Source organism: Salvelinus alpinus, chromosome 27 (assembly GCF_045679555.1).
Source record: "Salvelinus alpinus chromosome 27, SLU_Salpinus.1, whole genome shotgun sequence".
NCBI lineage: Eukaryota > Metazoa > Chordata > Actinopteri > Salmoniformes > Salmonidae > Salvelinus > Salvelinus alpinus.
Window position 1 is genome coordinate 38250768 of NC_092112.1, and position 27915 is coordinate 38278682.

The window sequence follows — 27915 nt, forward strand, 5'->3', positions numbered from 1 at the left end:
CATATCTACATTTACAAATAGTACAAGGAGTAGTTCGCACCTCAATAAACTCAACGTGATAAAATGTGGTTTATATGCTCACATATCATATGCTATCCATTTGTTTTTTGTATGCTGTTCTTTGTATGCCATTTTAATATTTGAGAATTAACCAATGATATTAGGCCACTCTTGGCCATGATTACAGACACCTGTGTGTCTTTTGACACTATATAAACGAGTCATCCTGCAGTGTTTGTGATTATACCCTGATAAAGACAGCTTGGCTGTCAAAACGTTGGATATTACATTTTTGCATCTGAGCTCCTAGAGTGTGCGGCTCTCCTTTATTTTCAAGTTTTCCACTCCGCTAGCCAGCACCTCGCCTAAATAGGTGTGCGTTTCTTATTCTTCTAGATCATATGTTCACATAGCCATAAAACAGTTGGAAATGTCCAATAAAACACACCTCAATGTGAAACCATATCATCCATTCTATAAACACTTTGATTCTGTTGAAATTGTACTAATGTATCTGTGTTGGAACAGCACACATCGTGACATTCAGCATGCACTTTTTGGACACCATTCCTTCCTATCAGTAGCCTGTAGAGCTACTCCAATGAGTAACATTACTACGTTGATATTATAAATACTGGTAATATTGACCTGCTACATTACAGTTCATTCTTCCTCTACCTCCTCCATATGGGGCTGCTGGAACAGGGCAAAGGACTCTAATACGAAAGCTCTGCATATGGGGCAGTGTTGGAAGCGATGGACACAGCCGTCACACACACAGGCATGCCTGCAGGGCAGCAGGACGCAGTTAACAGGTGCATTCTGACACACCACACAGTCTTTGCCTTTTCCCTCTGACCAATCCTCCTCTTCATCTTCCATTCCTGGCATCTTCTCCTTTTCATCCTTTCCGGGTTCTCTTTTCTGTGTTTCTGGTGGTGCCTCTGTGCTACGGTCGGAGTCAGTCGCCTCCGACAACCCCTTGCTCTCGGCTGACATAAATAGTGGCTGGAGGACACAACATAATATTACATTTGTAAGGATGTCAACTGCCAGCATCAGACTTGCTCTTAACAGTGAATACTCTGTTCTAATAACTACAATAGCACAGCACGTAGGAAGCAATGTATTGGCAATTTGGCCTGCATTCTAAACGGTACGCTAGTATGGATATCGGAACACAACCAAAGATCTGAAAAAAGTAATGATAGGCTACTGTAATCTCACTGAGCCCTTGTCCATTACCTTGAACAAGACATTCCTGCTACGTCAATGGGACTGGAGAAACAAATGAATTAACAAAAAATAAAGCCGTACCTTCAACTCATACATGTTCCCTTGTGCCGTGAGAAGATATTGAAACAGGATCCGTGCCGACAGGCTGTATTTGTCATCTGGAACGTGAACCACTGTGACGCTGGCGACCTGAGCGAGAGGAACAATGAGGGATAATGAGTGTCACATCCCAGGACTGTGCCCATGCCAAGATGGTAACGTTAAACCTAATGAGCACACCTTATATCGGTGTGTGGATTGCATCATTACCCCTAGGATAATACACATTGAAGTGATTGGACTTCATGGGCTGGTTTCCCGGACACAGATTGGTCCTGGACTAAAAAGCCCTTTCAGTGGGAATTTGCTGTTGAGCATATTCTAGGACTAGGCTTAATTTGTGTCCACGAAACTGGCCCCATGTGACAATGTTCCAAATATTACCAAGACTATCATACTAACAATGTTGTACGTGTCCCTTGCTTCAGATTCGGCCAGTGTGAGGACAGCCACTACGGGGTAGCGTTCCCGTGGCAAAAGCCCGAAATCAGTGATCCCCATATCGGCTGGCATCTTGGTATAATGCTCCTCTCTGTCCTCTCCATTGATACTGAGGCTTTGGTTAAGGGGTAAAATACATGCAGGATGAAACTGAACTGAAAGACATGCAATTGTAGCCTTGCATGCACTCCATCCGTCTATCCTCAACCTTAGTATCACAACTAAATATCATATATGACATATCATATATGAAATATGACATATCATACATCAATGAAACATGCATTAATGTGCAATATTTCATAAAAGACAAACATGAGCAAATAATATCTTCTAGAACCTGAATATCGGAAATCAAATGTTATTTGTCACAAGCCTTTCCCAACGATGCAGAGTAAAACAATTAATTTTAAAAAAGTAACACAAGAGGAATAAAATACATAAGAATGAAGCTATATACAGGGAGTACCAGTGCCAGATCAATGTGCAGGAAGGAGTATGAGCTATTTGAGTTAGACACTGTATGTACATAGAGGCAGGGTAAAGTGACTAGACAATAGGATAGATAATAATAAGAGTAAAAATGAAGAACACATCATAGGACCATCACATATACAAAACATGTACTTATACTAACAACAATGATACAGATTATACGATTATCAGATTATGGCCTGTGAGAAGGATACTGGAAGCTTTGGCAGTGGTGGTACTGGAAGTGCAGAGCTTCCTGGAACAGATGTGGCGTGGCGAGCTTACTGGGGCCGTGTTGGTGGGTCTGTAGCGCCCCCTGTAGGGCATGGACACCACAACCCCAGTAACAACTCAGCACACAAGGCTCCAGGCAGCATGGAAGCAGGGACACACCCTCTGGAAAGAGGAAAACAATGAATGATTCAAAGTGGCAGTCGGTGTTGAGGAAATAGGCATGGATGCAGTACTAGTTGTATATTTCCCTGGTTAACCACTCAATAAGAAAATGTGGTATATTTAAGCAATAAGGCCCGAGGAGGTGTGGTATATGGCCAATATACCACAGCTAAGGGCTGTTCTAAAGCGCGACACAACGTGGAGTGCCTGGACACAGCCCTTAGCCATGGTATATTGGCCATATATCACAAACCCTTGAGGTGTCTTATTGCTATTATAAACTGGTTACCAACTTAATTAGAGCAGGAAAAACAAATGTTTTGTCATACTCATGGTATACAGTCTGATATACCATGGATGTCAGCCAATCAGCATTCAGGGCTTGAACCACACAGTTTATACAATCTAGATTCACGCATCATTCATGGTGGCACACCTATAACATAGTATGGGCAAAGGTCTAATAGAACACACTATGCTATACAGGTCATTTTTCCAAAATCACCATTGAAATAGCTTTTAGGCCCTGGAGGCTTAATCTGGGTCCCGGAAACTGGCTCTATGTGTGGTTTGTTGATGTCTTTGCATGCTCTCTCACCAGTCACAGAGGCCACCCCAGAGGACCCCATCTCTAGGGCAAAGGGGTTGGTCACCTGAACCATCCTCTTCTCTGGGGCAAGCACGACTGACTCAGTCTCATCAGAGCTGCGGAGAATCACTGGGACATCGAAACCAAACCTATGGGAGATATGGTGGAACATAGGACAGAAAATCTGAATATTTCATTATGTTGTGTGTATAAGAGATCAGACAAGATGAATGAAGTAGCCTACAGTATAACAACTTGATATTGCGTGCACACCAAATTGATAAAAGTTTATAAAACAATTTCTGATTTTAAATAAAGCTCTCTAATAGCCTACCGTATGATGTAAAGAAATGTGTGTAGAACATTGTAAATTGCTATTTAAAAAAAAAATACATGTTATAATAAAACTAGTAGACAACTGTGCAGAACAGTGCATGTTTCAGTAAATACAATACCAGATACTGTATTTTTTTGAGGCAATGACACTTTGATTAACTTTCCCGAATGCCAGGTTTATCCAAGGTCCATGCTATCCAGGGTCCTTGGGACGTCCCAACTCTGACTTTACCCCATTGCCGTTGACTATTAAAATGGTTAAGGTTAGGTAAGGGTTAGCGTTAGGTCATGGTTATAGTTAGGGTAAGAACCGTTCCAAGGTTCCCAGATAGCACTAACGATACAAAGTTTAATTTCACCTGTTGTGTGTATGTACTGACATGCATGTGTAACTGATAGATACACACACACCCACATGTGAATATTTTTAAATGTATGTACATTGCAAAGTATTTTGTCTGTAATGTATTTTTCGTTATGGGTCGCACCCTATAAGACTAGCTGTCGCCATTTCCGTCGGCTAATGGGGATCCTAATAAATAAAAATAAAACATTTTCGCGCGTGCCTAACATTGCAACATTTTATCACTCTGTATGCTGTCACGTGATGTGTCAACGTAGCATTGCCGTGATGTCAAATGACCATCGCCGTTTTCAATCTTTATTACCGCAAAAAACACAGGAGAAGTTGAGATTTACTGAACAAAATATAAACAGGGCCGATTGCTTAATGTCGGCACAGATAGCTAGCAACTTTATTTGTAGGCTAAAATAATCATTCCATTCAATAATAACAGCCTAATGTTGTTGTTGTCATAACAAGGCAATTTGACAGGAACCTACCAGCCGAGGACCATGGCGGCGGTAACAACGAAACATAACGATATGACAGTAATGTAAAATAATGGAGAATATTCATACAACGTAATTAGAAACACCGCTGCCATTTTTTATCTTGGCTGAAGATAAATAAACCAATGTATGATTAAACCCGTGGAGAAAACAATATTCGTATACTTCAAAGCAGTTACTTCCGTCTTTCAACTACGGTGGCCAGTGCACCATCTGCCCCTCATGCGCAATCTTTTCGCGCATTTGGGAGGAGGAGCACGTAGCCTACCATTGTAATAATGTTATAAGCAAATCGCAGATAGGCATGCGAATAGAATAAGTGAACAGGTAAACTTACTGCCAGTGACAAAATGGGTCTCTGAGTAGTAGGATATCTATCAGTAATTTCAAAAAGTCTCAAATTTGGTAGCCTATATCTGGGTACTGAGTGGATGAACCGGCTCAAAGATGGTGGCATTTGCAGTAATCAAGGAGAAGGTTTGGAAACCGTTAGTCCTGGACCTTTGATGACTGTCAATCAAAGGTCAACAAGAGGCGCAGAAATAAATAAGTTTGAGAACGTAGGACATATTGTTTTTTAGGGAACAAACTGTTGAATTTTTTTTGTCAAGTCATGAGCAATTTTAAGGACATTAAGTCGACTACCCGTCGACTGAGCTCGGATAATAATTCCGTGAGCAGCAATGACTGGGATATGGCCAATGATGTGTTTGTGTCCTGCTACGAGGAACCGATGGGAGAGACTATACACGGGGCGATGGACTCGGTCCAGTCCGGCTTGGAAATGCACTTGCCTCCGTTGCTGCTAGGCGATCACCGTTTATCTCAAGACGGCATGATATTGGGCCTAGTGGAGGAAACTTACTCGGGCTATCACTCTCTCCCCGACTCAGGGACAGGCTATTTGGACATCACAAACGACCTGAAGTACACCAAAAGTGATGGGAATGTGACTACAAAGAAGCGGAACCGCTCCAACAGTTCCAGACACCGCGGGGAGGTCGTCACCGAGCTGGGACCCGAGGAAGTGCGATGGTTCTACAAAGAGGACAAGAGAACCTGGAAGCCATTTGTTGGACACGACTCTTTGAAAATTGAAGTCATTTATCGCAAATTATGTGAACTAAACCCCTGCAAGGTGAAATGTCCCACCGAACCAGAGAACGCCAGTGGGTCAGCCACGGGGTCCGAGGCCCAACCGGAGGATGTGGCGGAGGGGGGAGCTGTTCAAGCGGATCCGGTAACAGGGGAAGGTGGAGGGGAGGGAGGATACGAGACGGATGACATCGACCTGGATTCCATAAGTGTCAACGTTGAGGCTGTTTGCGTCAGAGGGGGTCTCTATGAAGTGGATGTCAAAGAGAAAGAATGTTACCCCGTCTACTGGAACCGTGAGTAGCTTATTCTTATCACTATAGATGTTTCTCTCTCTCGTGCGGTTTGTCTTGTTAATCCTGGTTTTATCACACTGATACCATTCCTATTCAATAAGCATGTCACAACAGTCCCACATCTGTCCGAGCATAGAGCAAAGTTAGCCTACTGCTCATTCAGTACCTGCTCATTCAATACAGTTGGACCGACATGACCATACATCGCAACCCCTTCGTCCACAGAGCAGGACCGTATTCCTGTGATGAGGGGCCAGTGGTTCATCGACGGCACGTGGCTTCCTCTGGAGGAGGACGAGAGTGACCTCATCGAGCTGGAGCACCTGGGCCGTTTTCGTGGCCACCAGATGAGGGAGATCTACGAGACTGCCACCGAAGTGGTGACCACCACAGTGGACAGCAAGGAGGGTAAAGTGGATGGACTCAATGGCAAGTGGGACGGGGGCGTGCCATGTGGGGCGTCTGGCGTGACAGTGTTGATGAAGGGTGTATGTGTCACATTCTATGTGAATGATATAGATGAACAACACACTGGTTCTGGGCCCAAAAACAAACACTTTGAATAAGGAAAGAAAATAACATGGCTAGAACGTCGCACATGGCTACCGCAGAAAACAAAAACAAGCGAATCTTATTGGACAATTTCATATCCGTTCTGGACAATTTTCTTCCGTTTAGTACCTACGGAACACGACCCTTGATTGAGTGCATGCAAGTGGTGTATGGAAGTGGGATTTCTACAAAAGTCACTGGAGACTTAATTCACATTAACGGAATGAAGTTATTAGGTCTATGTTAATTAATTTTCCTCTTGATTCTTACAGCAATCCACAGTTTGAAACTAAGCCGAAGCCATGTGGACTGGCAGAGTGTGGACGAGGTGTATCTCTACAGTGATGCCACCACCTCCAAGATCGCACGCACTGTCACCCAGAGACTGGGCTTCTCCAAAGGTTTGTATCCCCACTGAGGTGAAAAAAGAATCCTCTGTGTTTCACTGCCTACAACATGGTGTATAACACCTAACTTAAAACCTGCAGGTACGATTGTGCACCTATGGTTATAATGCATTATAAGCCTTGTCATAAGCATGTATGACACCCTTATAATGTATTTTTTTTCATCTCATAATGATCCTGACTAAAAACATACATTTTGACAGAAAGAACTAGCTCAAATACTGTGTTTCTGTACTGTATAAAACTACATTTACAGTGTCCTGTATAATAACTGGTATAATTCCCCTGTGTCCTCCTCAGCTGGCAGTAGTGGGACGCGTCTCCATCGGGGCTATGTGGAGGAGGCAGCGCCCGAAGACACACCGCCCGAAACAACACACATTGTCTTTGTGGTGCATGGGATAGGCCAGAAGATGGATGAGGGCCGCATCATCAGGAACACAAGCATGTGAGTTACAGGAACAATGAACTCTGTTATAATACTGTATTAAACCCTATCAGAACCTGCCATAGAGTTTTATACAATCTCATATGTTTATAATCTAGTATTATTGTAGGGAAAGTGAGCAGAGTGGGAGAAAGGATACCAACGATTGGACCTGGAAGATTCAATGTAAAGCTGTCACAGCACCATTGTTTATGATCACTTATTCACAGCTATGTTGTGCAATAATAATGCGCTCATAAAGCTTCATGAAGAGGCTATTCCAAGAAAATATGACCAAACATTCTTGGTAGTGTAACGTTTGTTTATGCGCATCTGCTTCTGTGCTTTTACTCGTCTACAGGATGAGGGACGCTGCTAGGAAGATGGAGGAGAAGCATTTCTCCGATCGTTCCACAGAGCATGTGGAGTTCCTTCCTGTGGAGTGGAGGTCCAAACTGTGCCTGGATGGAGGTATGTCTGGCCAGTTTGGCCACACCTACTTTGTGACCTATTGAAGACCTGAGTGGTCGAGAAACGTTGTCGCCAATAAACCTCATGGTAGCATAGATGGCAGGGTGGAGAGTCCGGTTTTTATCGTTTGCTCCGGCACCTGCTCATAGACAATGGATATGTATGTGTATGTATGTCTTTTTCTTGTCTTGTCTCTCTTGCAATGAGACAAACCTGTATACATAAAGGTGAAATAAAATATCCCTTTAAGTAGTAACATCAGCTAATAGTGTGTATAGATAGGTCATTTTGCTTGTAGTCCCACTGTTTGACTACTGGAGGGACTGAAATGTATTTGTAGGTGACTTGGTGTGTGTGGTTGTGTGATGGTTGCAGACACCGTGGACTCCATCACTCCAGACAAAGTTCGAGGACTCAGAGACATGCTCAACAGCAGTGCTATGGACATCATGTACTACACCAGCCCTCTGTACAGAGACGAGGTGAGACTCTCAATTAGTGGCACCACCCATTCATTAACATTCCAAATAAATGACCATAAATCCTATGAGCCCCTCCTCCCCATGTTTGGTGCCACCAGCCACCGCTGGTCTGTATGTCTGTTGGTTGTAGAGTAGACAACTATAGGGGCCCACTGGTCACTGTGAGTCAAATAAACATACAGTAGACATATGATAGTGTCCACTTTCGCATGCCATGTGTCTAGACACACACACACACACACACACACACACTTGTCTGCATGTCCCATGCATATTTTACCACATACACGCACGCACACACTCAATCTCAAACTCTAATATCTACCAATTTGCAGTTGCAGCCTAATACACAAATGTGATTCATCATGCTTCGTGTGTCTGTAGATCACTAGGGGTCTAACTCAGGAGCTGAATCGGCTATACACACTCTTCTGCATGCGGAACCCCGAGTTTGAGGAGAGTGGCAAGGTGTCCATCGTGTCCCACTCCTTGGGTTGTGTCATAACCTTCGACATCATGACAGGCTGGGACCCCGTACGCTTCCGTCCTGAAGAACTATCGCCGGACACAAAAGACATGCAAGAGTGCTGGTCAAGCTATCAGGAACGTCACCTACAAGAGGAGCTGAGACTCACACGACTCAGGTAGGTAGACACTCAATAGCCAGGGTCAGGCTCTAATTTCCCCTCCCCCAAAAATATTATTTTGTTTCATCATTGTTGTTTGGAACCCACTGCCCACAAGTCGTCATCAAGTTTGCCACCCCCTAACCCGTCCGTTGGTTGTGCCTGTTGAGCTGCTGTTTACGGAGCTCGTATGCTCCGGGTATCCAAACATGCATGGCTTGAGCTAGCTACCTAGTTTATATATCAACAGTACTGCCAACAGTATCACCCCCACCCCAGGCTTGACTCGTTGCACACGGGATGCCGGGCGTGCTTTGGCAGGACCCGCTGGGTGCCCTGTGTGTCCTGATAGGACCCAGGCCATACCCCCTCCTCTTTATAGAGCCCCACAGACGTGTCATAATACCCATAAAACCTAACCATCAAACACGAATGGTTCCAATCGTTTTTCCACCATTCATTTTTCCCATAGGGGATTTTAGATACACTTAAAATAAGGGCTGTGTTTTGTTTAGGGTTACACTGGCGTGACGTTTTGATAACCATGTAAATCTCTCGGACAAGGTGACTTTTATCAATATATTCGTCTCTATTTACTCTCAGATTCGAAAATGCTAATTAGCATCAAAGTAGACATTATGCAAGTTTACAAATCCCTGCAAGCACGTCATCTTTAGCTGGCACCTTTGCTAATGCGTAAATGTAAAGGAATTTTGACAATTTATTCATTACTACATTTAGCTGACATTAGATAGTTAATCTAGAGATTCTTACCTTTGCCTCGATTCAGCAGTCTTGTCCAGATCATCATGGCATTTTTCGTTCTTTTTGATAGCCACATTAGCTGCTAATTAGCATTTTATTTGTAGGGTGTAAATACAAGCAAAAATATTGATAAACGCCACGTTGTCCGAGACAGATTTACACGGTTATTAAAACGTCACGTCATAGTAAGCCTACACGAAACACAGACCCTTATTTTGTGTTTCCAAAATCCCCTATGGGAAAAATGTATGGTGGGAAAATGATTGGACCCATTTCTCTGTTTGACCGCTGGGTTTTATGGGTATTATGACTCATACTGTTGTGCTCTATGGTGTTGTTAACGCGTTTGTTGTCTTTGTAAAAAAAATAAACAGCAGCATAAAATTGTATTAACACTTGATTTAGCCTAAATCATCATCAATATTTGGTCTGGTTGGCTGATACCCGCAGCAGATAGAAGCAGAAAGACATATAGAGGTAAATCACAATCAGTAAAAGAAATTGAGCTAGCTAACTTGTAGATTTACATCAATCATCAACATCAATGATCACTCGATTTTTCCGATGGCATTCGTGTCTTTAAGAGGGAATGTAACTAGCTTGCTTCCAATTTGTGATGATGAGAGAGTGTGTTGTTGCAGAAATAAATAGGCCTTTGCCGAGATACACTATATATAAAAAAAGAATGTGGACACCCATTCAAATTAGTGGATTAGGCTATTTCAGCCACACCCGTTGCTGACAGGTGTATCAAATCGAGCACACAGCCATGCAATCTCTATAGACATACTTTGGCAGTAGAATGGCCTTACTGAAGAGCTCAGTGACTTTCAACGTGGCACCTACACAGAATGCCACCTTTCCAACAAGTCAGTGTGTCAAATTTCTGCCCTGCTAGAGCTGCCCCGGTCAACTGTAAGTGCTGCTATTGTGAAGTCTAGGAGCAGCAACGGCTCAGCCGCGAAGTGGTACGCCACACAAGCTCACAGAACGGGACCACCGAGTGTTGAAGTGCGTAGCGCGTTAAAAAAACATCTGTTCTTGGTTGCAACACTCACTACACGCCTCTGGAAGCAACGTCAGAACCAAGAACTGTTCGTCGGGAGCCTCATGAAATAGGTTTCCATGGCCGAGCAGTCGCACACAAGCCTAAGATCACCATGCGCAATGCCAAAGTTTGGTGGAGGAGGAATAATAATCTGGGGTTGTTTTTCATGTTTTGGGCTTGGCCCTTTAGTTCCAGTGAAGGGAAATCTTAACGCTACAGCATACAATGACATTCTAGACAATTCTGTGCTTCCAACTTTGTGGCAACAGTTTGGGGAAGGCCTTTTCCTGTTTCAGCATGACAATGCCCCCGTGCACAAAGTGAGGTCCATACAGAAATGGTTTGTTGAGATCGGTGTGGGAGAACTTTGGGATGAATTGGAACACCGACTGCGAGACACGCCCGACATCAGTGCCCAACCTCACTAATGCTCTTGCGGCTGAATGGAAGCAAGTCCCCACAGCAATGTTCCAACATCTAGTGTAAAGCCTTCCCAGAAGAGTGGAGGCTGTTATAGAGGCAAAGGGAGACCAACTCCATATTAATGCCTATGATTTTGGAATAAGATGTTCGACGAGCAGGTGTAAACATACTTTTAGTCATGTGGTGTATGAATTATGAAAGTATCTCCCTGAAACGTCTGTTCACGGCCCTGGCCAGGGTCAAATTCATTAGGCACCAAACGGGGAAAAACTGACTCAAACAGGGAGGGATTACTTAAACTTTCCAACTCATTTTCTGTAGGATTTTGTTTTGCTATGGTGTTTCCTATTGAATAGGACCCAGATCCCACCGTCATTTGTCCCCAGTGTTGAATGTTTATGTTTCATTTACAGTTGTGTGATAATATTGGTGTTGCATTCATGTCTAAAGGTTACGGGATTTGGAAAATCAGTTTGCTGGTTTGCAATCCCCATCATCTGAAGGCTCTTCTTCAGCCTTGAAATTTAAGGTGACAAATTCCATATTTCATTCCTTCTAATTGTTATGACAGCTAGATTGAGCCATGGATTTAACCGCGGTTCCCCCTCTTGATTTTCTCTGTGCCTTTTATTTTGTTATAGGTGGAGAACTTCTTTTGCATGGGTTCTCCTCTGGCCGTGTTCTTGGCGTTGCGAGGGATCCGACCGGGGAACAACGTGACCCAGGATCACATCTTACCCAAATCCATCTGCCAACGTCTCTTCAACGTCTTTCATCCTACTGACCCTGTGGTGAGCCAACCAACTGAACCAGACAGTAGAGTCATTCAGTCATGCAGTCAGTCACTGATGGTATACTGTCGCAGATCCGTAAAGGATTGGAAGGGAAAGGGGCTCAGGAAGGGCTGTGGTAGGGGTAGAAACATACCTGCTGTTTCCGTTTGTGCTTCCAGAGTCAAATCAAGTGGCTGGCTAGATAGTGTACGTAAGATTTGGTTTTGGGTTCCGGTTCCGAGATTGCTGATGGCATGATGGAAGTGCTTAATGATGCCTATGGCTGTATTTTCAGGCGTACCGATTGGAGCCCCTAATCTTAAAGAACTACAGTAACATTTCACCTGTCCAAATACACTGGTGAGTAGTGGATTTGGTATATTATTTTGAATAGAATAGATCACAGTCAGTACACAGACACACACATATATTGGGACAGCACAGAATCGGCAGCAGAGCAGCACCCTTGGAGCAGTTTTGTACGAATCAGTGTTTGTGAATGACATGTATTGTATTGTGACCGGGATCTACAGGTATAACACAAGTAGTCCGACTCCGTACGACCAGATCCGTCCCACGCTTCTCAACCCTGCACTGAAGGAAAGTACATCCGTCTCGGACACGGAGAGCCTCCCTAGCCCCTGTACCTCCCCCCCTCAGGCCCGAAGACACTACGGAGAGTCCATTACGAACCTGGGGAAAGCCAGCATTATGGGTGAGAGAGAGAATGAGAGACGGGAGGGAGGGAGGGAGGAAGGGAGAGACATAGGGACTTTCAGTGATGGATTCTTCATTTTTATCTCCTTGCTTTTTAGACTTTGCTCTTTGTTTATCTTGTTGGTGTTTTTTACTTTGGTCTTTCCTGAAATTGGCTTATTTTGTTATTTTATAGTAGAGAGAGTGGGCTTTTAGGCTTTAGTCAAGGACAGACCCACGCATGAAGATATATATATGTGTGTGTGTAATAATTATTTTATTCTGTGGAAATACCTCATTTTAGCTCGCTGAAACAGAAGTAGTTTGCCTAGCTGATGTAGCAGCAAGCCAAGCACAGAACCACTGTCCAGAACACCCAGCCTCAACAAATCAATGGAGAGCCATTAAGTCTTGTCACAGGGATTGACACCATAGAACCTATGAATAAAGGATTTCCTTAATTCATGATTAGATATAATTTTTTACCGAACTCTTTACAGTATAGGACCAAGTCTAATGCAATTATTATGTAAATCAATGGGTGTGATGGGTACAGTATAAATGTTCCCTTGTTTTCCTGCCTATATCTGTGAGAAGTTAGTAGGCTTATGTGTTGTCCTGTGCTGTACCATGTGATCGTGAGTGTGTGCATGTGTGCTTGTCTGTCTTTGAGTTTCGCTGTGTGCTCTCCGTCTCGGCAGGCGCGGCAAGTCTCGGCAAAGGCATCGGCGGGATCTTCTTCTCCCGCTTCTCGCGCTCAAGTGGTCACGTGGGCGGCGTGGAGGAGGAGCCTTCCGACTCGGAGAGCGGGGTCTTGGAGGTGGATAATGCCGTGTCAGGGGAGGAGGGCGTGGCTGCGGAGTTAGTGGAGAAGTTAGCGGTAGTCGAGGAGACGAGAGAAATAGAGCACTCCATGTCTCGTTCCAGCTCGGCTATCCTGGACAACACCACATGTACGTATCCCTATACCAGATCTATTCAACCGAAGCATCTACCTTAGTGCTCCCCACAGACCTGGATCAATTATGCATTGCAAATATTTTATACTAAATTGTTGAGGTGTGCTTGATTTAGCTTGTCAGGCACAATCAATCAGTCAGTCAAATGTGTCTGTAAAGCCCGTTTTACATCAGCAGTTGTCACAAGGTGCTTTTACAGTAACCCGGCCCTAGACCCAAGCAAAGGCAGAAGCAAGAGCACAGTGGCCAGGAAAAACTAATTGGAAAGAAGAAATCTATAAACTCTGCCCTGTAGTACAGTTCCAAAAGGTATTCTTTGGCTGTCCCCATAGGGGAACTCTTTTTGGTTCCAGGTAGAACTATTTTGGGTTCCATGTACAACCCTCTGTGGAAAGGGTTCTACCTGGAACCTAAATAGGTTATTCAAAGGGTTATCCTATGGGGGGGGACAGCCAAGGAACCAAACCGGTGTCATAACCAAAGGAGCAAACTCAAGCTAGGCAGGCTAAATCAAGTACATCGTAATTATTTTTAAGTATATGAAAAATGTATTGGACCCTACTCCCTCATATTGTTTTCGAAAGCCAGCAGTGAACTTTACTACGCACTATGCCCTTTTGACAGAGGTTTCCCTATTGCGTTTTGTAACTGCTTTGTCCCAGTATCTATGGCTAGTATTTAAAGTGCGTGTTTTGTGTGTGTGTTTGTTGTGAAACTCTTTGTCTTTCTGTGTGTTACAGTGGAGTTGGAGAGGCGTATTGACTTTGAACTGCGAGAGGGCATGGTGGAGAGCCGCTATTGGTCGGCGGTGACCTCTCACACTGCCTATTGGTGTTCACACGACGTGGCACTATTTCTTCTCACTTTCATGTATAGACAGGAGTATCCCACTCAGCTCTCTGAGGATAACCCAGAGTTATCGTAACCCACAGCCAACACACACACAAACACACCCACTTGATCTTGCAACCAGACCGAGGAGACATATCTGTGTGTCAGAGACCACTCCACAACCTGTGGTCAGCTGGTGGTGATCTCGTCAGAGACCGTTCCCTTTACCCTATGGTTCTAATAGTGACTGTTCCTCTAATGTTCCCAATGCTGTCAATTCATCCACCCTGTGGGTTTATTGAATACCGCCTACCCTCCAAAGCACCCACCAACTCCAATTAAGACTGTTCCTCTTTCCTGTGAATGTAAATGATGACTGTCTCTTGGACTGTGTTGGTGTCGGACACAGCTGTGACTCCTGAAACTGTAGCCATGGCTCAAGCCTAACCTCTCTCAACACTGAGCATCAACACTCATTCAGATGTTTAGCCTGTTGAGAGAGTAACATTCAAATCCATCCTTTCATGGTCTGAATGCCTCAGAGAAGCACACTGAAACCCATTCAATTGCATCGTTTGATTTCAACCCGTCAGGTCGATCAAAGTGGATTGTTATGGAAGGGTTGAAGTAGCCAGACGGAACACTGCACTCACCATTGTTTTATCCGTTCAGTCCGGTTTAACCTGGCTAGGGTTAAAGCCAAATGAATGATGATGACATTGGATGGAGCATACTTAGACAAAATGAAATGCAGCTCTATATACTAACTACTGCTATGACGATGCGTGGAGTCGCCAAATTATGTTTACACTAACTGACTAACTGCAAGACTAGGCTGAAAGATACTAATGTTGGATACACAACTTTAGCAAAGTTGCCAAATACAGTTTTTGTTTAGCTCTCTCTTATAACAGTGGCAGGTTCGGTCGGTTTTGCTGGTCCATAGGAAGGCCACCGAATTGCTTTGTTCTATTGTGAATTGTTCTGATCGAAAAGAGCACTCCATTTGTAATACTAACACTGACATGTTGCACATATACGGTAGCTTTACATTTTTCTCCACTTTCTAGTCAGGCAACAAACAGAGATACGACATATCAGTAAAACAAGAGGAACACACACACATGAAGGACTCAAAACGTTTCATGTGCATCCACGGAACTAAACAGAGTTGCAGTGGAGAAGTCTGCAGAGTACACTCCTTATTACTCTAACACTTTATTTAAATCAATAACTATTCGGGCCAAAATGAAAACGAAGCATGATATGCAGTATGTACATAGACAGGGATGAATATGCTCTGCTTAAGATTGTCTTGCTAGTAGTGAGGGAGTGTAGCATGCGGGCTCATTGAAAGCCACCTGGAGGGTTCCTCCATGATTTTTTCAAGTAAAAAATAAATAAATGTATTACACTAACACTGAATGACATCACTCAAATTGGATCTCTGCCATAATCAATGATCAATCAAGCTTGCCATCAGGAAGTTTTTTTTAAATGTTTGGTGTCATGTATTTTGTACACAGTATGTGTTAAGAGTATGACTTTTTACTTTCTTGTGAATGTTTGCTTTTTAAGTTCTCCTCAGATGTGTTTGAGTGCATCCCTTGTTAAGTCATACTGTCAGATTCCTAGGTATGCTACTGTGTCATCCCATTGCATCTGCGCTTACAAATGCCTGATTCACACTATATGGCCGAGCCGAACTGTACTGTGCTGGCACAGATATTTTCTTTTCACTTTGTCCTTTCTAGCCGTCATTCCAGCAACTATGGTGTATACGTAACCAGGCCAGTCCAATACAGCTTGATTAAGTTTGGCTCAGTAGTGTGAAAAGAGTATTTAGAGAATTTTGTTTGTGCTTCTCCTTGGTTTTGCATATCCTGGTTTACATGTCACACTGTCACTGTTACACTCAAACATAGCACGCTGATACCTCCTTCTTCCTTATGATACAACTTACCCATTCATGTGCCATAATGTTTAACTGACATAGATGTCTTCTCTTAATTGTGCATAGAGTTGTCATTCGAGGCAAAATGTACTGTACCCTAAGGGCATTGAATTGTGATTGATTGTGTTGTGGGTAGTCTATTCTTCAGCTATACTCCCATTTGCCTTGCACTAGAGGACACTATTTTTCTGTCATGTTTCCACTTACTGCCCAATCCACTGTCATGCTCATTGCTCACTCTTTTTAACCTGTGTTTTGTTCAAATTAATGATGTAATGTTTAACCTTGGTAAACCTTTTGTTATACATTAAAATGTATCTCTACAGCTGTCTGTGGTCTCAGTTTATTCAAATGTACTCATGAACAAAGACAAGACAGCCCATCGGTCATTCCACCAATTAGGTGCCTTTTGAGTAGTGTAACGCCACCTAATTTTAACATTCTGTCAAAAAGAGCACATGTTCAAACCTAACACAAAACAGATGGCTTTCCCATCAGAAGAGGTTAAATAAAAAAATACTTCAGTAAGTGCCAAATAAAATAACAAGGTTGACCGTAACAGTGTTGACGACTTCATCTTAAATCAGCCATAAATCTCCTGTGACGGGGAATGGAAGCTTGTGTGCAACAGGGAGGGGCAAGCTTGACAATTTTTATATTTATTGTGAAAACATTTCTAGCTTGTCTATGGGTAACAGGGTTGGCGTGTTATGCTCGCCCCTTTTAAGTTTTTAACCACAAAACACCAGAAAATGGGAAAAAAGAATAGAACCAGCTCACTATGATTTGACTATTAGATGTTCAATGTGTCTTCAGATCTTTTTTTTAAAGGAGTAGTTTCACCATATTAAAACGAGAGTTCAGGTCACATGACAGGGTTGACCTTAAAATGAGGGACAGTTGATTTTTTATTTTATTTTTACCTTAAAATGAATCACTAATCACATGAAATACATAATGATCTTCAGAAATTACTTTGTCAAAACAACAAAATAACTAGAGCTTTGTAATGGATGCTGAAAACTTCGGAGACATTTTGGAGGATGCACAGAGGGACATTTTGTCACGTTAGTCTTTATTCATATAAAAAAAATTGATTTATTGAATTTTCCATGTGGTCACTCCATGTAATATAACAGGCTTTTAAAATCAAATATTTGTGCACAATTTCTACTTACAATATTAAAGGGATGCAAAAGGCTTTCATTTCGTGGATCAATCCCAATATTTACGCGTTGAAAGTAGTTTCATGTCCAGGGAAGTTTTTACAGTACTGAAAGAGTACATACATTTTTAAATCAATATGTTCCAGATATTTGCAACCTGCAAATAATAAAGATAATTATGTTAAAACAAAATAATATTTGTATTTATTAAAATGTATTGTAATGAGATTCAACTCAACAGTACAATTTCCCACGTGACTTCTAACTTGCTCAAATGGGATGGCGTCCCAGACAGATTCGCCTTCTCCGCAAGGCATGCTGTTGTTGTGTGACAAAACAACACCGTTATAAGGCGTTGGAATAGTTTGGTGAGCATTACTGCAGCTTCTCTGTTTCTGCGTCTCGAAGGAGTGAGGGGTAAAACAACAAAACAGGTATTGTAAACGATTATTTCTGCTCTCTTGCAAATTGTTCTGAAGGCCACCATGGAGAATTTTATTGCAAATCATTTTGCGACGATTAATTTAATTGACTCCGGTTAAGTAAGTTAGATCCACAACTGATTTAAATATTCTGCCACTTTTAGAGGTGTAACGTTCACCACTTTACTAGTTAGAAATAACCCTCTAAGGGTCCTTGATGTTTAATGATGGTCTATATATGACACACAGGAAATCAAGATTACATGAATGAATATGTATATATTAATGTTTCATTCACTTCTCACTTACTCTCCCTATGGACATTCCACCCCCCACCCCCCACCCCCAACGGACACTTACCCTGCCCCCACCCACCAATGGACCTTTATCATTGCTACACTTGTGTGTGTGTGTGTGTATGTATATATATCTCACTTATTTTTTTAAAATGATTGTCATTCACTTCTCTTTTTTTGACCTGGACTGTTGGAGCTCAGGGGCATAAGAATTTCACTGTACCCTACAATTACATCTGTGACCCTGTGCATGTGACTAATAAACTAATCTAATCATCAGTCTCACTGTCTACTATCTTCATAGATCACTCATCAAATATCCTACACCCAGTTCCACCATGAATATCCAGTCAGCTATCAACAGGGAGGTATTTGCTCCCCGGGATGAGAGGATGCTAGTGGCTGTGGAGGTGAAGAGGAGAAAGAGGAAAAGGATCCCCTTTCTGCCCACTGGAGGCAAGGGAGAATACATGACATACATCTGTTTGTCAGGTAACACCTATTTAAAAAAAAAAAAAACAACTTCATGACTACATCTGCAATCAACATTTTTTTTGTTGGAAAAAAGTGTCTCAGAGTAGGTGGTGATCTAGGATCAGTTTTGCCTTTTTGCACTATGCAGAAATTGTCATATAAATCAGTTTATTTGACAACAAGCAAGTTTAGAGAATCACTACCATCTAAACTGCTGTGAAATATATTTTCCATAGCCAAAAATATAGTATTTTCTGCTGTTTTTAAACTAGTGTACAAAACCGATTAGTAAAAGTCTCAAAAACGAAACTTAAGAACTTGAAGCATAGAAATGACGCACATAGAACAGATCTACAGCTTCTTAGACTGGCTTTCAATAAGAATGACAGATCTATAACTCACCTTTCTATGTGAATTTGGTCAGGTAGCCCAAAAAGTTACATATTGCAGCTTTAAATCATAATGAATAAGAGGGGAGAGACCTGATCCAGACGAGCATTCCTACATTGAGACTCGACGTGAATACGGGCCCAGGTATACTGAGATGACAGGTTGATAGATCAGTGTGACTTTTACAGTTCACTGTCCTGTTGCTACTCTGTAGTCCTGCTACGTACAACTCGCTTGTTCAGTAGGTTATTGAAAATCTGCGTTTTAACTGTCTCATAGTGGCATTGTCTGAAGAGAAGGATGCAGAGGTATTCATCGTGTTGCAATAATGATATTGTGCTGCTGGTAATCTAAGATCTTTGCATCTGACACTGTCAGAGGACATGGATCCTAAAATTGAGCAGGAAGGATCATTCACATATATTTAGCTGTGTTCAGTGTCACCCGTCTTCATAGTCGCTATTGTTACTGTGATGAAGTCACCCAGAGCCACGGTCATTCACTGGCCCTACCCAAACACCACTGATGGGTGGGTGATGGCTGGCTGGGTGTCCTCAGCTGGCACTGCCAATCTCCCCCCCGTTACAAAACCCTCTTATCGTGTGAACAAGAGAAACCACTGAAGAAGAATAGGCATTGGCGGTCTGTTTGTTGATCTGTGATGGTGACTGATTTCTAATGCCTTCTGTGTTGGGTTAATTTGTTCACAATGAAACGCATATCCATTACTGGATAGCCAGTCTTATCAAGTGTCTTTTAATCTTCTATCTTCATTCTAGTAGGGAGTACATTTACATTTTCTTCCTCTATTATGGATGTTGTGAAGTGTGCTTGCTTACCTTTCAGTATTGGCATATTTGTAAACCCTTGACCCCTCCCAATCCCCCAGTGACCAATAAGAGGCCAGCTCAGCTCCTCATCACCAAAGTCAAGCGATTTGGAGGCTCCGCCCCCTTCACCAGAAGGTCACAGTGGGCCGTGGAGCAGCTTCGCCAGGTCAACGGCATCAACCCCAACAAGGTGACATCACCACCAGTATACATGCCTATTGGCTGGGATGTTTAGACCACTATTCCCCCTACTGTCCTGTGACCTATATTGTATCCCTCCTGTGTGTCTCCCTCAGGACTGCCCAGAGTTTGACCTGGTGTTCGACAACGCCTTTGACCAATGGGTGGCCAGCTCAGCGCCAGAGAAGTGCATCTTCATCCAGATCATGTACCACGCCTGTCAGACCTATTGGGAAGGCAAGGAGGGGGTCCCTGGTAGCCCAGCTGGAGACCAGCAGAAGGGCCAAAGAGGTCAAGGGGGCCAGGGTAGCCCAGGGGCCCAAGGGGGCCAGGGTAGCCCAGGGGCCCAAGGGGGCCAGATAGGAGGACCAGGGGCCCAGGCTAGACGGAAGAGCACCGTGGGTCCCAGGCCCCGTCATACTGAGTTTGTCAACTGTCAGTCCAAACTCACGGGAGGTAAGGGAGTGCTGAAGGATAAGCACAGTCTATCAACAGTCGGTCCCAATTCCCTCCCTTCTCCTTGGTCCTAACCCTTCCATGTTTTCAAATCGGAGTGCTAGGGGAAGGGTTAGGGAGCGAATTTGGGTCATATGTGAGTGTGAATTGTTCTGGGACCACTGGGTCAACCCTAGGAGTGGCTTGTCTTCTCGTCTCATATAATATGGCAGGGACTCCAATTTCATGTTTGATTCTGTAGTTTCTATTTGGTTATAATACGGCTATTATCAGATTCCACTATTTGAGTCTTTGTTGTCATTTTAACAGATGCCTGCAAAATGAATCTGGTCCTGTACCGTTGCAAGGTCTTTTTCAACCGCATGAAGAAGGTGATGGTTTCAAACCAAAGCCGTTCTCAGGCTGGAGGTAAGTGAGTCAAAAAAGGCCAAATAACCCCTAATACTCACTGAGTAGCAACACAATCTTTGCAGAGATGACAAAAGGCATGTGGTGATGACCTTAGTAGGCCTGTGGCTGTATCTGTTCTATTCTCATGGATTCCTAATCCTCTCTCAGGAGATGGATGGGTTTGGTCTATTGTCTTCTGTTACACCTCTCCACTGCAGTAGAGAATGGCTCTTCTATGAGGTTGTGCCTAGATGAGTGGTGACTTTGTGTCCAAACCTCCTGCTAAAAAACAAAGGCTGGCCTTGAGTCTCCGGGGCAGGGAGACTGAGAAGGAACGCGGCTCCCCATTGAACCCGCTGACAGGGGGGTTGTCATGTGTAGCACTGGGAGAGGTGCCAGGCGGTAGCAGGGCCTAGAGACACAGACCAACAGCAAATGTTGCGGAGTCTTTGTCCTAAGCTGACCAGTCCAGGCTTGTATCCACAAAGCGTCTCAGTGTAGGAGTGCCTTTTGGATCATAATGAATATTATTATATGGACAGATCCTAGATCAGCACTCCTTCTCTTTGACACTTTCACCCATGAACATACTGAACTCGGCTGTTTTATAATTGTTAATTATCAATGAACAGGATTTGTTTGCATTCTTCTTAGTATCCCATCTCTGATGCACTACTCTCTGTCCCTGTGTGTTGTGCAGCAGGTCCTAGAGCAGGTCCCAGTGGGCAGCGCCCTCCAGGGGGCAGTATGGGTAGTGTAGTCCAGAGGGCCAGCCAGGCCCTGCAGGAGCGTGGGGAGAGACTGGGCCGGGCCGAGGACAAGACGGTAGACCTAATGCACAAAGCCCAGCAGTTTGCAGACACTGCTCACAAGGTGTGATATAGCATTGTTGAATGTAAATAGTTTACACGCACACGCTAACACACACAGAGATTCAGCATGTGGGTAAAAGTTTGACTTCACCCCCTGAGTTTGGTCCACTTTGGTCCCACTTTTATTATGAAGTGTGCATCATTCCACACTACGGCTATCCTGCTGTGTACATTGACTTTGTTCAGAACGTTTACCCACTGAGAAAGCCAGCAGAGCTACAGTCAACCTCATCAACAAATATCAGGCCCTAGAATGCCCTCCCAAGAGGCCCATCGAAGTGAGAGAAAAAAAGTTTTTATTTCATAGGAAATTATCTAGAATGTGTAAATTATGATTTTCTTTCTCCTCTAGCTGGCTCTGAAGTATTCAAACTAGAGGCATATCTTCCTGTGGAACTGCTCCTGGAGTCGTTGGCCCTAATTTTCTTGTTAATTCTATGTAATAACATTTATACTAATCTTTGACTAAGTTGAAACTAATGGACTAATGTTGGACTGAGTTGATACCCAGTGGTCACACTGCAATTCCTCTGAAGAATCCTGTCTAGTACTGGGTTATTGCGCTTGCTATTAGGACTTAGACTGTGGACAAGCAACTGTCACTTGTGTCAGAAGGACTTTAAAATGTTTACAGATGGGCAGTGGGGAGGACGGCCCAGTTATGGACCCCCCAGGATTAAAGAATGACCTTTCACCTCTAGAACTGGACCTGTGGATTACATGATGGTGTCCTTTCATGGGATAGATAGTTGTTATACTGGATGGCAATGTAGTGTCACAATGCTCCCACTGTTTGAGTGTACACGTCGTCCCTGCTTCAGTAGCCTCTTCTCTGATAACAAGGATTTTTTGTGCGGCTTTAGATCTTTTAAATATGGATTCATGAATTCACACAGTGAACAGCTGACAAGTGAAGTTGAGAACCTACGTGTCTCCACCATGAATGTATAATTTCAGTGCTGTTTTTTGTTGTTGTTGCTCATTGCATAAATTATTGATCATTTATGACTGAATAGGCACACACAAAGAGCAGCTTGTGAATATTGGCACGAACCGATGCAAATCGGATTGCAAATGAATTCCTGGTGTTATTATTTTCCCACATTTTTTTTTCTCTTTCTCTGCATTGTTGTGAAGGGCCCATAAGTAAGCATTTCACTGTTAGTCTACACCTGTTGTTTACGAAGTATGTGACAAACCCATTTTGTAGATTTTTTATTTTTATTTTTATTTTTAACAAATTGCACATTCATTGAATGTTTGAATGGCATTGAATGCTTAAGTGTGGCTGTTTTAAGGTTATTGCCTTCATGGTTGTCAGAGCAGGTGCAGGGGAACAAGGAACACCTGGTGAAATCCTTTTTTTTCTTTGCGTGATTGTGTAATAGTCTTGATTTCTTTGCTCTTTCTAAAGTGGAATATGCACTCATTTGCTTTCACTGTTTTTCAATGCTCAATTCCTCCAGTGCTCTTTCCCTGCTTGTATCAAAACCATTGATTAGTCACTATTCCAAATTCAAGTTAATATGTTCCTATTTGATCCTTGCTCTTGTCTCTTGTCTTTGTCTAATCGTGTTTGGATTAATTGATCCCCTGAATTGTCACTGTCTTGTCACGTATGTCATCTGTTTTTGTCTCTTGTGCCATATCTACATGTATGCATGTCCTTCAAATGCTGGTTCCATGTCAAAAAAGAGTTGCGTGTAGCAGTTGGAATGGTGGGTTCACGTATGTAGACCAGGGTTCTTCTAGGTGAGGTCATAAGGAAGGTATTTAATGTTGACTGAATGTTGGCGTGTGATGGTTATCACGTCCACCCAGCCGGCTCTATGCGGTAGCAAATTGATCCTGGGGACGACGTTGGTGTGATGAAGTTTCTGATTAACACTGTATAGATGATACCGGGGAGTTGGTTAGTGATGAGGAGACTGGTAGAGATGAGATGGTTCAGTTGGTTAGTGATGAGGGTTGGTTAAGATGAAGGTGTAGTTGTTGAAGGTCTAGCTAAATGCTGTTTGCTGTTTTGATGCCCAGTGATAATATTTTTATTCTACTCAGTACAGACCGTTTTGGGATGGCGTTTTCCTTAACTCTTATCTTTTGGTATTTTTTTCATTAGTCCATTGACATAGTTTGACTGTTTTTGCTTGTCAGCAATCACGTTTTCAAGATATCGAACTTTCAAAATACAGAAATCATCCCTGAATGATGCTTTTTGTGTCATATATGATGCAAGATGCAGCAACAGGATACAGAAATCATCCCCGACTGATGAATTTTGATAGTTGCATATCTTGAGAACTTGATTGCTGACAAGCAAAACATTTTGAGACTCAACAATGGACCAATGAAACAAATACTGAAAGACAGTTTTGGGGTGGAGTGTTCCTTTAATTGATATGCTGGGGCAGTATGTCCCTCCTTTATGCTGAACGTCTCATAGAAAGTGAGAGGGTAGTCTTACCTCTGTCTTCAGAGTACTCTTATTAGAATGAAGCTTATTCTGTGGCAGGAGTGGAATCCAAAGAGGGCGCTTGTCCTGACTGCATGTTTTCTGTTGCTATATTACTGCTGTAGCAAAAGATGGGTTAGAATCTAAATGAATTGTCCAAGAATAGTGTTTTACTACCTTTTTTTAATTTTATAGCCTGATCGTGGCGTTAAACCCTGTACTGACATCTCTTTATTGTTCCTTGAAATGTAGAGGTTAACATTGCCTTATACTACAGAGCTTCAAGTACTGTTCTAAGTGTAAATGAGATTTCTTGTACTGTCTTGAATGAGAAGACCAATGACCTTAACATTCCTTCTTGACCCAATAAATGAAATGGGACCCATCTGATGTTCTGTTTTCATTGTGATAGTGTCTCGTATGTCCCTGGACAGAGGTATAGGACGTTACTTTTGTTTGCTCGATTTCCCAACAGTAGAGGGTGCTCAAACAGCAGTAAAATCTGATCACCGTCCATCACAAATGACGTCGTTACTTAAAGGTATTCTTTGAACATGTAATTATTTTTGCATAGACAATAGAACACATTTGAATGTTCTTACAGATAATGTAGGCAATAACTTATGGTCAGGATTGTTTGTTAGGAATATTTTAGATCAGTGAAATTTCTCAGTCACCAGTGATTGTTCAGTAGAAAGAAATTAAGCTTAAAAAGAACTGGGATCATTGTTTTGGGATCATAAGCTTTACTGCCCACATGTTCAATCCACAGTCATAACTCTGTCAAACCACTCTCCAAACCAATAAAAACTATTCTCTAATCATCTGGAAAATATTGCTTATGCAATACATCTGTCTGTATCTTGATATATTGTATATCAAGGCGGCTTGGTGTGCATCTATGGATCTGAGGAAAACCGTCTCTGATCTGTCTGGAGAATACAGTACTTAACGTTGATGTAACTGTTACGATGCAACTAAAATATAATGCATGAGGACAAGGTAAAAAAATGAAGTGCTTTTATAAATGCCAACATTGCTTTTGAGTCACCTACTCTCATGCAGGGCAAAACAGACACACTGAGATGACTGGGATATAAATTGAAAATCATTTAATTCATTGTATGTGGTGTGATAGGACTTGTTTGTGGTACTGTATTTACAAAATGTAAATGAACTACTTATCTCCCGCTTTTGTACCATAGATGTATTTTACGATTGACTCATTTAGTACCATTACCATAGTTGCAATTTGGTCACATATACTGTATTTAATCTATGACTCAGTTCTTATTAAGTACCAGAGATGTCATTTTATAATTGACTCATTTAGTACCATTAGGTACAGTGGGGAGAACAAGTATTTGATACACTGCCGATTTTGAAGGTTTTTCTACTTACAAAGCATGTAGAGGTCTGTAATTTTTATCATAGGTACACTTCAACTGTGAGAGACGGAATCTAAAACAAAAATCCAGAAAATCACATTGTATGATTTTTAAGTAATTACTTTGCATTTTATTGCGTGATGTAGATGTATCAGCAAGAAGGGCCGGTCGTGACTTTGTGGCCTTGGAGCAGCAGTGACGTTGCATCAATCTCATATTGATCCTTCTTGTCTTTTCCTCCTTGGATGTTAACATGGCACTTACCCTCAGTTTAAGTCTGACTTAAGTGTGGCTTAACTCTGACTCAGACCGCTGTGTCATGAGTCACGACTATTGGCCAGGCACACAGAAGTTGCATTCATTTGGGTAAGCTGTGGCAAAATGTTTTTCAATGGAAAACCAAAATAAGCAGCTCTAATCGAATACATTTTGGTAGTCCCTCCCTGTTTCAGTCTGTTTTCTTCTGTTTTATGCTTAATAAAGCCGACCTGGGAGAGCATTTAAGTTTTTAATAGCTTTTGGGGATATTGTCATCACTATTTGACTGCTACAGTAATTAATTTATTGCATTAATAATAATTTATTGTTAGTCAGAAGAACAGGATGTCCTTATCCAGTGTACCACAGGGGGGCGCTACTGTGCAAAATCAAATTGAATTGGTCGCATACACATGTATAGCAGATGTTATTGCGGGTATAGTGAAATGCTTTGTGTTCCTAGCTCCAACAGTGCAGTAATATCTAACAATACACACATCTAAAAGTAAATGGAATTAATAAATATAAATATTAGGATGAGCAGAGTCCGGAGCTTGTATATGTATATATGTACAGTATATAATGTATGTGATGGACATTATGGACAGCATGTGGATAGAAAATATAGTAAAGTGTATTCAGACCCCTCAACGTTTTCCACATTTTGTTACGTTACAGCCTTATTCTAAAATGGATTAAATAAAAATCTGGAATCTATGACAAAGCATAAAAAGGTTTTTAGAAATGTTTGCAAATGTATAAAAATTCTAAAACAGAAATACCTTATTTACATAAGTATTCAGACCCTTAGCTATGAGACTAGAAATTGAGCCCAGGTGCATCCTGTTTCCATTGATTATCCTTGAGGTGTTTCTACAACTTGATTCTAGTCCAACTGTTTAATCCAATTGATTGGACATAATTTGGAAAGGCACACACCTATCTATATAAGGTCCCACAGTTGACAGTGCATGGCAGAGCACAAACCAAGCCATGAGGTCAAAGGAATTGTCCATAGAGCTCAGAGAGAGGATTGTGTCGAGGCACAGATTTGGAGAGGAGTACCAAATCATTTCTGCAGCAGTGAAGGTCCCCAAGAACACAGTGGTCTCCATCAGTCTTAAATGGAAGAATTGTTGAACCACCAAGACTCAGCCAAACTGAGGAATCGAGGGAGAAGGGCCTTGGTCAGGGAGGTAACCAAGAACCCGATGGTTCCTCTGTGGAGAAGGGAGAACCTTCCAGAAGGTCAATCATCTCAGCAGGGTTCCACCAATCAGGCCTTTATGGTAGAGTGACCAGACGGAAGCCACTCCTCAGTAAAAGGCACATGACAGCCCGCTTAGAGTTTGCCAAAAGGCACCTAAAGACTCTGACCATGAGAAACAAGATTATTTGGTCTGATGAAACCAAGATTGAACTCTTTGGCCTGAATTCCAAGCGTCACGTCTGGAGGAAACCTGGCACCATCCCTACATGCAGCATCATGCTGTGGGGATGTTTTTCAGCGGCAGGGACTGGGAGGCTAGTCAAGATCTAGGGAAAGATGAACGGAGCAAAGTACAGAGAGATCCTTGATGAAAACCTGCTCCGGAGTGCTCAGGACCTCAGACGGGGGCGAAGGTTCACCTTCCAACAGGACAATGACCCTAAGCACACAGCCAAGACAACACAGGTGTGAGTGGCCCAGCCAGAGCCCGGACTTGAACCCAATCAAACATCTCTGGAGAGATCTGGAAATAGCTCTGCAGCGACACTCCCCATCCAACTTGACAGAGCTTGAGAGGATCTGCAGAGAAGAATGTGAGAAACTCCCCAAATACAGGTGTGCCAAGCTTGTAGCGTCATACCCAAGAAGATTTGAGGCTGCGAAAGGTGCTTCAACAAAGTACTGAGGGTCTGTATACTTATGTAAATGTGATATTTCATTATTTTTTTTTATACATTTGCAAAAGTTTCCAAAAACTGTTTTTGCTTTGTCATTATGGGGTATTGTGTGTAGATTGATGAGGAAGATAAAACAATGTAATCCATTTTAGAATAAGGCTGTAACGTATCAAAATGTGGAAAAAGTTAAGGGGTCTGAATACTTTCCGAATGCACTGTATATCTG

General features: G+C 42.5%; 3 protein-coding genes across 4 annotated transcripts; 2 read left to right on the forward strand and 1 right to left on the reverse strand.

Moving 5' to 3' along the window:
• Window positions 1–50: 50 nt before the first annotated feature.
• On the reverse strand, window positions 51–4655 carry cgrrf1 (cell growth regulator with ring finger domain 1). Its single transcript, XM_071370575.1, has 6 exons — window positions 4415–4655; window positions 3245–3384; window positions 2466–2646; window positions 1738–1885; window positions 1318–1425; window positions 51–1008 (listed from the first exon to the last, which is right to left on the reverse strand). Exons 1-6 carry the CDS (start codon window positions 4516–4518, stop codon window positions 664–666), a joined length of 1026 nt encoding a protein of 341 aa, XP_071226676.1. The 5' UTR covers window positions 4519–4655; the 3' UTR covers window positions 51–663.
• LOC139556517 (phospholipase DDHD1-like) lies at window positions 4628–16553 on the forward strand. 2 transcript variants are annotated; one of them, XM_071370571.1, is made up of 13 exons: window positions 4628–5814; window positions 6040–6243; window positions 6639–6767; window positions 7074–7221; window positions 7562–7671; window positions 8047–8153; window positions 8538–8797; window positions 11466–11544; window positions 11657–11806; window positions 12084–12148; window positions 12322–12503; window positions 13186–13437; window positions 14184–16553. In XM_071370571.1, the coding sequence occupies exons 1-13, from the start codon at window positions 5037–5039 to the stop codon at window positions 14366–14368; spliced, it is 2649 nt and encodes an 882-aa protein (XP_071226672.1). In that variant the 5' UTR covers window positions 4628–5036; the 3' UTR covers window positions 14369–16553. The 2 variants fall into 2 exon arrangements, with proteins under 2 accessions (XP_071226672.1, XP_071226673.1); XM_071370572.1 differs by having other exon boundaries at window positions 6040–6222.
• Window positions 16554–17690: 1137 nt separating this feature from the next.
• LOC139556520 (syntaxin-binding protein 6-like) lies at window positions 17691–23835 on the forward strand. Its single transcript, XM_071370576.1, has 7 exons — window positions 17691–17828; window positions 18417–18604; window positions 19866–19996; window positions 20103–20442; window positions 20752–20850; window positions 21533–21705; window positions 22057–23835. Exons 2-7 carry the CDS (start codon window positions 18451–18453, stop codon window positions 22078–22080), a joined length of 921 nt encoding a protein of 306 aa, XP_071226677.1. The 5' UTR covers window positions 17691–17828; window positions 18417–18450; the 3' UTR covers window positions 22081–23835.
• Window positions 23836–27915: the final 4080 nt, after the last annotated feature.

Bases quoted from the DNA above. Each gene is read 5' to 3' on its own strand.
- cgrrf1 (XM_071370575.1), bottom strand. From the start codon at position 4,518: ATGGCAGCGGTGTTTCTAATTACGTTGTATGAATATTCTCCATTATTT. The intron at 3,385-4,414 runs GTAGGTTCCTGT...TATCTCCCATAG, and splicing joins GCCGCCATGGTCCTCGGCTG to GTTTGGTTTCGATGTCCCAG. The intron at 2,647-3,244 runs GTGAGAGAGCAT...TCCTCTTTCCAG, and splicing joins TGGGGTGGCCTCTGTGACTG to AGGGTGTGTCCCTGCTTCCA.
- LOC139556517 (XM_071370571.1), top strand. From the start codon at position 5,037: ATGAGCAATTTTAAGGACATTAAGTCGACTACCCGTCGACTGAGCTCG. The intron at 5,815-6,039 runs GTGAGTAGCTTA...CTTCGTCCACAG, and splicing joins TTACCCCGTCTACTGGAACC to AGCAGGACCGTATTCCTGTG. The intron at 11,807-12,083 runs GTGAGCCAACCA...CTGTATTTTCAG, and splicing joins TTCATCCTACTGACCCTGTG to GCGTACCGATTGGAGCCCCT.
- LOC139556520 (XM_071370576.1), top strand. From the start codon at position 18,451: ATGAATATCCAGTCAGCTATCAACAGGGAGGTATTTGCTCCCCGGGAT. The intron at 20,443-20,751 runs GTAAGGGAGTGC...TCATTTTAACAG, and splicing joins TCAGTCCAAACTCACGGGAG to ATGCCTGCAAAATGAATCTG. The intron at 20,851-21,532 runs GTAAGTGAGTCA...TGTGTTGTGCAG, and splicing joins AAGCCGTTCTCAGGCTGGAG to CAGGTCCTAGAGCAGGTCCC.